Here is a 13,682-nt window from a genome sequence, read left to right as displayed (position 1 = left end):
TGTCACTTGCACAAATAAATGAGCAAGGAGGAAAAAATAGGTTAAGTCTGAACTTACAGATTTCACCCATCAATTAAATGTAATGGGTAAATCTTGGTTTTGATCCTTATTTGGACAACCTAAATATAGTTTTTGAAAAGACAAGACTATTGACTGGTTATTTCACATTTATGAATCGTTACAAATTTCATGTGGGATTTGTTGGTTTGTTAGGGTCTCCAAAACCATCTCCAGGTTCAGTGATTTACTAGGGAAACTCACAGGACTCGATCACAGGGCAGCATATGGTTGTTTCCACAGCTATGATTTACTACAATGAAAGGATACAAAGCAAAGGAAAAAGGCACATAGGGTAAAACCAAAGGAAACCAAGTACAAGCCCAGAATCCTCTCCCAATAGAGTCACACAAAATGTGCTTATATCCTCCAGCAGCAAATTATGACAACAGATGTGCAATATTATCTACCACGGATATTAAAGAATACAGGATTTTTTTATTAGGGGCTGATCACATAAGCACTCCTAGAAGTAGGTGTTCAGCATAAACCATACTGTTTGCAGGTTAGGCACAGTGAGTTTTTTGTTTTTTGAAGTCAGGGAATGATGAAAATCCTCCTGAATGCTAAATTCTCAAACACCAGCCTAAGGTCCAATGCACAAACACCTTTTAAAGAAAATCAGTCTGAGATCTAGTATGTTCTTTTCTTACACACTTTAAAAAGAATCCTTTCAGCAGATAGCCAGTTGAATGCTCTGAGATGTTAAGATGAAAGTGAACCTATAAGCAAAACTCCTTAGACCATGTAGGTCTGTCACTCTGAAAGAAGAAAGGATGGCTGAGCAAGAAAAGCATCAGAATGCAGTACAACTCTGACAAAGTCTTGACCAGTCCAATGGTGAGCTATGGTACAGAAACTGACCATAGGGTTCCACAGTGGGCAGAAATTGCCAGGCTATGCTTGCTCACTGGCTGGATGATACTGGGAGAATGTGGTCTTTGCTCAAACACTGTGGCAGGTCTCCAAAGTGCTGTTGCTAAAAGTTTTCAGCTAATTCCATTCATTCCTTGCAGCTGGTCATTTTTTTTTTTTTTCTTGAAGGGAGGAGCAGTGCATCCACCATAGCTACTAAGGCCACTTACTGGTTGAAATGAGATAAGGTTTGGGACTTGTTTCAAAATAATCCAGTGGTGCTTAGGGATCCTGGTTTAGATTAAACAGGATTGGCCAGGAGTTCATAACGGTTGAAGCTAGGAGATGGGTTCATTATACTGTTCTCTCAACCTCCAAATAAATTTGAAGATTTCTATAATAAATAATACAGTGCTTTATGGTTCAAGTTAAAATCCAAACAAAAGGCTCATCCTTTTTCAGTTTTCCCATATATGTACAAAATTCAAAAAGTTAACACTCAAGCCTTACAATGAGGACACGCGGTCTCCTGCCCCAGCCCACCATATTCCTGGCTTGTATTCCCCAGATGTAACCATTTTCAATTCTCATCTTTTTATTTACAACCATATTTTTAAATGACATGCTCATACTTTGGTTTTTACTTTTTGTACAGTTCATTTGTCTTCATTCTCCTCTTCCTTATAATTGGTAAAACATGGCTCTGTTTAAAGTGTTCACATATTTACAACTCTTAGAAGTGCTATTCTACTGAGGCACAGAGGGGTTTTTTGTTTTTGTTTTTTGGACAGAAACAAGGAGCAGAGACAGGATTCAAACTCCAAGTATCTGGATCTAAACCCATATTCCTGCAAGGACTGATAAACCTTTTCTTGCTCCTAAACACATTATACGAAGTATTTTTTTTAAAATAATTTTTGTAGACATGTTAAGTAGAAATCACAGGTAAGTAAAGAAGTACGCTTTAATACCTGTCCTTTCTTCCACAGTTTTGGTTTTCATTGAATGCTGAACTGTTCTGCATCATTATTTTATCTTCATTCTGCCATGTAAACTTCTGTACACCCAGACATTTCAGGCACTCAAGCAATCCTTTTAGCTTCAAAACATCTTTTAGAGACCTCATCCTAATCTAGACAGTTTACTCTGTAGGCCTAGACCTGTTCCACAGCTTCATGCTGGGATCTCCTTTCATTATTTCCTGTTTTCCTGAATACCACAGTGTCCCTCTTTCTTGGTTTAAACCCTGAATAGGGTGGGAGTGGTTAAAATGATCTTTCATATAAATTAACCAATCCTTTTGTTCTCAGTTTTATTTCATATGCCTACCTCCGAGGTACCTGGTAAATCCAAGGCCTGAGCCTTTCAAAGGTTCTTCAATGCTCCTAGGTTCCAGTTTTCTCTGGCCTGCTAAGTTAGGAATCATTTACCCATTAGCTTCTTACCTTCCAAAAGTTTGTTGCTTTCTTTTGTGTCTTTTACTCCTATCCCATTTTTTTATCCTTAGGGGTTTATGCATTGATTCTTCTACTGTTTTCTAGGAAGGTTTAAGAAAGACTGGAGACGAACAGGCATCTTAATCTTCCATGTTTAAATGAAAGTCTTTATTCACTTTTAGTTTCACTTCTTACTACTTACCATGTACCTCCTACACTCCAGCCACACTAATCTACCCTCAGGTAACCCTGTTATTTCCTACTTCTTTATGCTTGGTACCCTGCTAGTCTCCTTCAGGAATACAGAAGTTATCTCGTCTACCTGTACTCTCAGAGCCCTACGTACTCTAGAAACTAGGGCTGCATATTTTTATCACAGTACCTAGACTGTAAAAAAGCAAGTTTTCATTGCGCAGGTACCATTTTCAAACTTTGATGTGTTTGGGATATACCAGGACTACAGATGTTTGGAAGCATGTAACTCATTAAATGGAAAAATCTGCTTTTAAATAACTAAGGCTCTTAACTACAAAAAACTATGACATCTGTATTTCGAAAAGATCCTCTTGATTTTGCTATATCTCCTCTTCATCCTTGAACTAGACAGTGAAGTAGGACCATAGAATTCAATGAAAAGCTAATAAGAGCTTTTTAAAGATTGTTTTTGATGTTCTTAAAAACAAAAAACCTGTAATCAGTTCAACTGTTAATTATGCCAGTACTCAATTTAAGTATAGGCAGTCTCCAACACAGCATTCTCCCCATCCCATGAGGTCCAATGTATGGTTGAAGACAACCTCTGCAAACTGGTCCAAACCACCAACTTCTTTCAGCATTTGCACTAAGCAAAACTATGTAGGAAACTATTTGAAATATTTTGTAAAGTGTTGGAACCTTGAGCAACTTCTGAAACAGGACTCAAGATATTCTCAAAGACTGAAATACAGAGAGGCAGGAATCTATCAAGACCAACTTCACCTACATGGTACTGAGGGCCAATCCTATCACCTATGGAAGTATGAAACTAGGGTCCTTCTTTCCCTTGTACTACACGACTTCCCATTTTTAGAACCTAAAGTCAAGGTTATTCCGATGTTATTCTAATTAGCTACTTTGCATCCTTTAGAGTTTGGACCAATCAGATAACCCTTAAAAATCCCTAAGCTTATTATTGTTGAATCACTATATTGTACACTTGAAACTAATAACATTGTATGTTAACTATATTGGAATTAATATTTTTAAAAATCCCTAAGCTTAAGTTTTTTCGGTAACATTTTCACTGGTCCAAATATCTGGATATCTTTTAGAGCTATCTTTCGGAGTACATGCTTTCGATTATTCTTAACTGTGACATCTTAGCAAAAGCCAAGTCTGTTTTCAATTGACAAAACAATCCTCGAGTAAAGCCTGAGGAGTTAAATTTCAGGGAAATTAAGCATTGTTCCTCAAAAATATTTATTATAAATAGTAAACTAAGGTGGCTTGTAGGCTAACACTAATTTTAGACTCAAAATGTATTAAGCAAAGAAGTATCACTGAAACCTTCCTTCAAAACATGGCTTCCTGGAGCTAATATGCTTAAATAAGAACACCATTCACCTGGAGGCATGTTCCAGTTTAGCAAATCTTTAATGTCATACCACGTGCAAAAAGCATTTATTCTAATAGATAACATTACTAAGTTTCACGCCTTAAATGTAAAGCATATTCAGACAATTAAGAATTTATAACTGCTTGTAGTAGGGCTTTACATATTAAATGGAAATAAATCTCATTTTGTATAACACATTAACAATGGTAGATAACTGTTTTAATAATGTAAACAACATAATTATGTTAAAAAATACCTATGCCAAAGATAAAACTCTATATTTAAGAGTACTTACCAACCTGGCTTTATTAATCAACGAAATGCAGAAAGTTTGGTTCTATTACTACTGTGTTTTTTTCAAGGTTATTAGGGAAAAAATTGGTCAAGTAGATATTTACAGATGAGAAAATTAAAGCTGTAAGAGTTCAAACAAAACAAAAAAACTTACCAATAAACCAAAGACCTGGAATTCAAACCAAATTCTGATTCTAATGCTTGAACTATAAAAGAACTACCACTCCGAACACTTAACAGATCTCTGGGGTACCTATTGAAAAGCAGATTCTTGGGCCCTACGCCAGGCCCACCCTACACTGGAGTGGGAGTGAGGTTTGGTGTCCCTCTGGAATCTACATTTTAAACACCTTTCCCCCATGAATCTGCAGTACCACTGACCAACATTTTGAGAAACACTAATGTAAAGGGATGGTGTAGAAATTTGAAAAGGTGAAATCAATCTGTGAAGTCATTCTTCTAGACACGAAGTGATCTTATAACAAAATAGAAGAGCAATGACAAAGTCACAGACCTAACTTCTTCCGCCCTCCTTTTGATTATGATCTATTCAGAATGCGGCATGTCAGAGAAAGTTGGAGGAAGTATCTGAAGTCTTTGGTAAACAGTAACGATGAACAATGTAATAGTAACAATCAAGTAACAACGGGTCAGACTGGTTGCTGCACGTGGGTTCTGAAACTAAACCTCTCATTCTTGCTGTCTATATTCAAAAATCAACAGAACACTGACTTGATTAAAGAAAAATCTCCTACTCTTTCTCTTCCATCAAAACCCAGAAATCATTACATTTTGACACTGCTTAAAATATTTTTGGGACTCTTCGGGACACCTGGGTGGCTAAGTCGCTTAAGCATCTGCCTTCAGCTCAGGTCATGATCCCTGGGTCGTGGGTTGAGTCCGGCATTGGGTTCCTTGCTCAGCGGGGAGCCTGCTTCTTCCTTTGCCTGACACTCCCCCTGCTTTTGCTTGCTGACAAATAAATAAATAAAATTTAAAAAAAGGTATTTTTGGGACTCTTTCAGAAACAGATCACTATATCAATACAGTCAAGAAAACTAGTTTTGTTACTTTATAGAAAAAACTACTTTCTTTTATCTAAAAATACCACTTGTTTTATTCAGAACTGGCTCAATGACTTCTATATGCAATAATTAAGGCTACTCAAAGACATGCAACACAGGCTGAAAATATCTTGAAAAATCTTAAAAGAATGCTGAAAGCAATGACAACATTATACTAAGATACTTGCCAGATGAGCTTTTAAATTATAGTCTAGCATAAGTTATCCTCCAAGTCCTAAGTGATGCTATGACATTTCCATTTGATCTCAATCCCATGGCAGAGTCTTGACACTGTGTTAAAAGCAGCAGTTTAACCTATTTGATATAAGAAGTCATATAACATTAATGAGCTCTGGATTCTCCCCAGAGAAAAAAGGCACACAGGCATTTATGAACAAGCAACGAACCTTTGGTTCAAGGTATCTATTCTGCAGAAACATCGTTAACTGGAGAGACAGAAAAAAAATTTCAAATTATCTAAACAATCCTATATGCTACATATAGATGTTTTATTATATTTTATAAGCATGCTTCTCTCAAAATTATAGTATGGCAGAATGGTTGCAAGAATGTGCTTTTGGGAACTGGGGTCTACCACTTCCTAGCTACCCAACATCAGGCAAGTTAAAACCTCTCTAAATCTCAGTTATCTCCACTTCACACATAAAAGAAGTACCTACTTCACTGAGTTTTTATGAGGATTACATAAAACAAAGTACTTGCTAAAATAACACTTCCAGGCACTGTACAATTACTAAATTAAGCTACTATACTTTAATAATACTTAAAAAAAAAAAGATTTCTATTTATTCATTTGAGAGAGAGAGAGAAAGAGAGACAGAGGGAGAAACAGACTCCCCGCTTAGCTGGGAGCCCGATGTGGGGCTCGACCCCAGGACCTAGAGATCATGACCTGAGCCTAAGGCACAGACTTAACCATCTGAGCCACCGAGGCACCCCTAAAAAGAATACTTGGCAATAATTTACTAAAAAGTCAAAACAAAAACATTTGTGTCTGAGGTAAACTGACATTTCTGTTTTAAATAAGAACACTATAGAGCATGGAAGATCATAGTTTTCATGTGATTATGAAAACTCTTAGCAATCATTTACTCAGGTTTAAAGATTTCAACTTTGCCTAGCTACAGACAGTAATTACTCATTCTTAACATATGGGGGTGCCTGGCTGGCTCAGTCGATGGGACATTCAACTCTTGATCTTGGGACTGTGAGTTCGAGCCCCACGTTGGGTGTAGAGATTCCCTAAAAATAAAATCTTAAAAAAAATAATCTCCATAAACATTTTCCTTCTTTACATATATACTTCCTTAACAAATTAATAGGTGTTTTCTAGCTTACTTTTTTCTTTACAGAAATCAGCTAAAATTTAGAAATCAAAATCTCTACATTAAACTACTCAGTTTAATAAAACAGTAGAGAAAGCAAATCATTTGGGGCGCCTGGGTGGCTCAGTTGGTTAAGCATCAGACTCTTGGGTTTTGGCTCAGGTCATGATCTCACAGTTGTGGAATCGAGCCCCAAGTAAGGCTCTGTGTTCAGTGCAGAGTGTGCTTCAGAGTCTTTCTTTCTCCCTCTCCCTCTGCCCCTCCCTGCTCGGGTTCTTGGGCGCTCTTTCACTCTCTTGTCTAATAAATAAAATCTTAAAAAAAAAAAAAAACAGAAAGAGAAAGAGAGAAAGAAAGAAAATCACCAACAAGAATAGTATTCTCAAATTCACTTGTTTGACCTTGTATGGGATTTAAGACTATAAGTCTTTTAAGGTTATAAGACTAATCAAAGGTACACTGTGAACCTTAAAAGCAAGAAGGCATCAGGGAAGATTTTAAGATCTAGTTTAACCCTAGGTCAAATTCAGAAAGTTCTTAGAAGGACCAACTGTATAATTAAGAGCCTAATTTAACAGGAAAACCAGGATTAGTCACAGAACAAATATCCAACCATTACACAATATTTTCGCCCACTCAAGAATTTATCAACACATTATAATACACTGATTTTCCATACACATTATGGACGTTGCTTTCTATGCAAAGTTAGTACAGATAATGACTGCATAGTGGAAAACAGTCCCTCATTCAAAGTTACATACAGATAATTTAGCTTGACTGAAATATTTCTTTCAGAAAGGGACAATTCTAATAATTTTGTCTATGTGAAAACAGTGGGGGGAAAAAACAAGCCACAAACCGCCTGGACATGTGTAAAATAAGAATGAACAGTCAGATTCCTCAGGTATTACATATCACCTTTGGCCTTTAATAAACTATTATTTACTCAAACTGTCTATCAACCCCCTTTTCCCACATTGCTCTTTAGTAGCAGGTGTCTGTCAATTTTCTTTGGCCCAGCCTTATCAGCTGTTATCAGTGAGTGGTTTGCAAACATGAATGTGCAGAATCACCCAGAGGACTTCCTAAAACAGACTGCTGGGCCACCCCAAGACTGATTCATTACATCTGGAGTGAGCCCAAAAACTTAAATTTCTAACAAGTGAAGCTGATGCTGCTGGCCAAGGAATATACAGAGAACCACTAGTCTAAGGGCAGTGATTCTCAACCACAGCTGCACGTTAGAATCACAGGGGAACTTCTGTAAACACCAATGCCTGGGAGTCCCTCAGAACAATCATACTAGAAGTTCTGGAGGTAAGTCCTAGACAACTAATGTGTACCCAGGGTTGAAAACAACTAGTCTGGTTAATTAAAATAAGTCTAAACCAAATCTACTGAGAACAGATACTGCTTAATACAAAAGCAAGGTAAGATTTTTTAGCCCTTATCTGTTGATAAAGCAGCCAAATAAGGAGTCAAGATTAAATTCAGTATGGTGGCCTCAGTTGCTTACATACCTAGGGTTAAACTCAACAGAAGTTGTATGTATGCTGCCTGCCTTAAAACCCGGGCAAAGTCTAAGGTTAAGTCTTTAGGTCATACAAAATGGTTGACCTTTGAAGACAACAGAAACATAGGTTACTATCAATCCCATGTACCAAGTTTAGGCTGAGTAGCAATACTGCATATTGGCTAACTCTTGGCTCTGGAGTCAGAGCATTTAATAGATGTTACTCTTGGCAAGTTACATAATTAAGCCTTGGTATCTTCGTTTGGGAGTTAATGAAACTAACACTGTAGTTATGCTAAAGATCACAGGGGCATCCATGTAATAAGCTAGATGAGAGTCTGGCACCTAAGACTGAACATAAGCTAAATCACTGTAAGCTATGCCACACACATACTACCCAGACATTAACCTACCAGAAACACTAAAGAAATTATTGTCCTTTCCAAGTCCACTTCTTCCCCTTCAGTCAACATCAGGGTGTTTACTCTTACAAGATTACAGTCACACCCTTATGAATTTAGATGTTCAGGACTGTTCGTAAGTGTTAAACTTTAAATACCTTACCTACAGAGAGAATAATTAATGGAAATAAATACAACTTTTAAAAAGCTATGGAGGTATATAGTACAACTTACTATGAAACAAGGGAAAATTTCATGTTGTCTCTTAATTGACTGCTTAGCCATTTCATGATTTATAAATGCCTGTATTACCCTTGACTTTTGCTCATTTCTGAATCCCCCCCTTTTTTGGTCCAAAATACCACTAAAAACACATTTTCATCAGGCATAGTCTCTCCCTGGTAATCATGGCTTTAAAGGAAAAATGGTAGCTGCCCTCACAGCCATGCTGTACATTTCCGTTAACCGGGTACTTTTTAAAAACCGTAAAGAGGATTTCAGAACTCCTTGGAATCTAAATCTCTTAAGTATAAATTTAATATTCCTATTGCCAACTCTTTCCCTCCCAAGTACTTACTACGTTGGTTGAGTTGTAAAAATACAAAGCCCTTGCTAAGACAAGGGTGACAACAGATAAGTGGTATAAAATAGCAATTAGGAAAAAACCCCCCAAATACCTACTTTGTACCAGGCACTTTGATGTTAACACCACGTCTGCTCTATGTTATTTGCAGTAAAATGTGAATCATAAAGCTGACAAGCCTAATCTAGGCCTTATGATTAATGAACTACAAGATCTTTACTAGAAGCCTTCGGCAATTCAGTCTATGTCCATCAAAGAATCTACAGAAAAGGGACCTTAATGGGGCATCTGGGTGGCTCAGTCGGTTAAACGTTTGCCTTCAGCTCAGGTCATGATCCCAGAGCCCCGGCATCGGGATTGAGCCCGGAGTGGGACCGCCTGCTCAGCTGGGAGTCTGCTTCTCCCTCTCCCTCTGCTCCTCCCCCTGCTAGTGCATGCACACGCGCAGGCTCGCTCTCAAATAAAATCTTAAAAAAAAACTGCACACACAAAAACCCGTACAAACAGTAAAACTCTTAAATCTTAAATTACTTCAGATAAATCTCAATCTGTTTATGAATTTACAAATGTTTTAATCTTTAATTTTTGAAAAGAAAAATGAAGATTAGGAAAACAAATTTATGTTTTAGAACCATGTCTACCACTAGATTTTATCTGGCTTTTTGGGGTTCCTTGGTCCCATGTACCTCCCTGCCCTGGCTAAATGACAGCCTGCTCAAATTATATTACTACACTCAGAGGTTGGGAGGTATGATTTTGAATTAAGCAGATTACTTTCAATTTACTCTAACAGGAGAGAAAGGAGGTTAGTTCACTGAAGGAAATGACAACACTTAATCAGTATCAAAAATGGAATGGGATGGTAGCCTGTAAGTACTTAACGTCTATTTAAGTGAGCTTAAGTCCAAAAAAACTGAGAACTTCTGCTGCAGAAGTAAAAATTATTCTAAGTTAGGGCTCACTTAATCCAATCACTTAAACTTTATAAGTTCTCTTTGCGATGTAACATCTCTACTAATTCTCCCAGTCTATGTAACTGAAGATGGCCAATGCCTGTTTATTGCTCACTGTTCAGGGCAGACCATTCTCTCTCTTTAGAGATTTGACTGAAGTTTAGGTTATCCTAAATTTACCATCTATGTTGTAAAGAACTTTCTTCAAAACAGTACTTTTAAAATGTGAATGCTATCATGATCCATGTCTTTTTAAGCTAAATATTTAGTTCCTTCAGTCACTTTTCATGATAATTTTACATTTTGGGTTCTACTCTGAAGATGCACCAGGTCCTGCTGATATTCTTAAAGCATGAGAGATGGCAAATAATATTCGAAGTAGGGAACAACCAGTAGTAACCTTACCCTGCTTATTCTAGCTATCTTTTGATAAAACATCCTTACAATATAACTATTTAATAGCCACATTCTATTGACTCACTTGGAGCTTACTACTAAAAAACAAAACAAAAACAAAACCACTTCAACAGCACTCCTCAATGCATCCTCCATACAAGGAATCAAGAACTTGTTTATTAACTTATTGAGCTCAACAGGCACTTTACTATAGTTTTTAACTTCCTTTTCCAATAACCATGAACTTGAACAGGATTTGTTATCATATCCATATTGGGTCATGATTCTTTCTAGGTGTATATCCCAGCCTTCTGTTACATGAGACTCTTATCCAAAAGCTCATCTATTTTATACTATGTTTTATATAGCCTTTTTCTCTTTTTAAAGATGTGAATGGCATTCACCTACCACTTAGGCTTTTGTCCTCCTATTTCTCAAAGACAGCTATCATATCTTTAAGTTGCCGGCAGTGAAACATTTAATTCTACCACATAAAAGTATTTAGGACAAATAATTTTAGTCTTCTTATGCATGTTGCTAATTTAGACTCTTTTACTAACATTTATCAAGACAAATTTCTCCTTCCAAAAACAAAAAACCAGCCAAATAAATGCAAAGGTATAGTGATTTGTGCCCTAACATTACACCAAACTCAGGCCTATCCCTGGAAAGTCTTACTCCAAAACCCCTAAAACTGTTAAAAATTTAATAAGCCTTAGTTCACTTACTGTTTAAAGATTACACTTATTTCTCTGCCGTGCCATTCTGTACAATACTTTTTGCCAAATAACTCTTCTATTCTCTAAGAAATAAAACTCAAAGCAAATCAAGAACTCTACCTGTTGACAGCAGGTATACAGACAACTACAGTCCCCAATACTCTTTGTCACAGCATTCACAAACTCAGAGATGGATTACTATCAACACACCAATTCTAATCCCTTTCTATCCCAGACTCGATTTACCAATATTGCCAGTTCTGGCCAATCCCAGATCTTAATATTCATTCAACTTGTTAGTTACATGATATTCTATTTATTGTATGAGGTCTCATTTGAAATAAGGTTGGCAAGTTAGCTACAAGCACAGGAAGTAACAGAAAAGTAATGACTAAGGAGATCTACTTTTGGACCCTTTCTAGGCATCCTGGATATCTGGGTTAACACCAAAGTCTTTTATACCATTTTATTTAAAAAATAAATAAATAAATAAATAAAACCATTTTAGGATCTTGAACTGTTATACTGATAAAGATTTGGTAGCCTAACATTTTCTATGCATATTAAGGTTATCACTTGAGAAGTTCATTTACCGTGTTGAATAAATACTATATCTGCCTCAGTGGTAACTTTAATACTAGAATTTTGAAAACAGGTTTAAAAAAAAAAATAATCAATTTTAGAATCTCGGCCCTCAAGACAAGTTAATACTGTTTCATAAAAACATTTAAAAACGGGACGCCTGGCTGGCTCAGTCAGTTAAGCGTCTGCCTTTGGCTCAGGTCATGATCCCCAGGTCCTAGGACCGAGTTCTGCATGTGGGTCCTTGCTCAGAGCGGAACCTGCTTCTCCCTCTGCCTGCCTCTCTCCCTGCTTGTGCAGTTGTGTACATGCTCTCTCTCTCACAAATAAATGAATAAAATCTTAAAAAATTAAAATTAAAAAAAAAAGAACATTTAAAAACATTTCATGGGGAGGGGGGAAGGGAGTAACTGCTGGGTATAGGGGTTTTTTGGGGGAAGGGATAAAAATGTTCTAAAATTGGTTTGTGGTAATGTACAATCCTGTGAATACACTAGTAACAGTGAATTGTACCCTTTAAATGAGTAAACTGTGTATGTGAACTTTCTCAATAAGCTATTTAAAAAATATTTCAACCTCATCCTAATAGCTCTACTCTACATGTTATTACATACCAAAAAAACAAAAACAAAAAACCCCAAAAAACAAAAAAACAAAAACTAGATCACAGAGGAAGAGACAAAGAAACCCTTACATACTAAATTAAGCCAGGCATCAGGATTCCAAAAATAACAAACCACTTAGGAGCCAGAGATGACTGAGCATTAAGCAGCCCTTATTACAACCAGCAAAAGGGTAACAGACTGAATATGACCCCTATAAGATTTCTTCGGAAAGACTTATTTGAAAACTATCTTGAAATGGAAGGCTTTGCTTCTATAAACAGAAATACGAACGAAGTCCTCAATAGCATGAGCACTTACTCATCATACTCGATATGATAAATAACGTCTTCATCAGCAGCAACAGAGTCTGAATTAGACGTAGAGGGTACATTGTCCAATTTATTTGCATTCTCTTTGGAATTATGATTTACACTTCCATTAGTCCTTTTACAAGAACTGCCATTCTTCAGTGGAGTTTTGCCACGTGAATGTCCATCAGAAGCTCTAGTAACACTACGTATACGGGCTTCAAACCAAGCACCAAGGCCGACATCTCTGGCATCCACCAATTCATTTACCTAAAAAAAGTTTAAAATTAGTTAATGAAGCTTGATTTCATCTATTGCTTCAAAAACCATATAATAACCCAAGTTATTCTGAGTTATCATGGTTAACATTTGCAGCTATTCCTGTTTAAAGTAATTAGAAAGATTAGATCAGAACTATTTTTTTTGGATTATACTGTCAAATCTGTTATTTACTATTATGAAAATTAACTTTCCTTCCAATTTTGTTCAATGAAATAGATATTTTCTTTACTCCTTGCCTGGGTCTACATTAGACTTTTAAAAAGATCATTCTTGTGTACCTAAATGTTGTTCTAGCAAGTCATTAAATAAGAATGTCACTTAGTGAAAATCCGGGACTTCATAGTATTGCGGATGTTATCCTAGAGATAACTTATAATCAGTCTAACAGAAAAAAGTATCAGAAGAAACCTGAACATGGGGGAGTTATGCACATGTATAAAAGGAAGAATCTAGTAAATCCATCTATACAAAATGGGGTAAGTTCTAGCACCAGTTAATAACTCACTAGCAAATGCATTTAGTACCTCAAAGTAGAAAATAAAGGGAACAGAGCTGTAAGATGCAAAATAGATGTATTCAAGTCTAGTGCATACTCCAGAACTAAAACATGCTGACAAGAGGAAAACAGTGGATTAGAAACCATGCATATCAGAAAAGAGTTACAATATGGAAGCTGGTTAAGTAGAACACA

General features: G+C 36.5%; 1 protein-coding gene across 2 annotated transcripts in view; it reads right to left on the bottom strand.

Annotated features, from left to right (window-relative positions):
- The window catches only part of UHRF2 (ubiquitin like with PHD and ring finger domains 2), a 93,427-nt gene that overhangs the window by 62,275 nt on the left and 17,470 nt on the right, over positions 1 to 13,682 (bottom strand). For both annotated transcript variants that reach the window (XM_040631433.1, XM_040631432.1), the window contains exon 3: positions 12,720 to 12,979. In XM_040631433.1, coding sequence (XP_040487367.1) covers positions 12,720 to 12,979 — 260 coding nt within the window. The remainder of the gene's footprint in view (positions 1 to 12,719; positions 12,980 to 13,682) is intronic.

Source organism: Ursus maritimus, unplaced genomic scaffold (assembly GCF_017311325.1).
Source record: "Ursus maritimus isolate PB19 unplaced genomic scaffold, ASM1731132v1 scaffold_17, whole genome shotgun sequence".
In the NCBI taxonomy this organism is placed as follows: domain Eukaryota; kingdom Metazoa; phylum Chordata; class Mammalia; order Carnivora; family Ursidae; genus Ursus; species Ursus maritimus.
The sequence above is the reverse complement of the archived record's forward strand: the minus strand, read 5'-3'. Positions and strand labels throughout refer to the sequence as shown.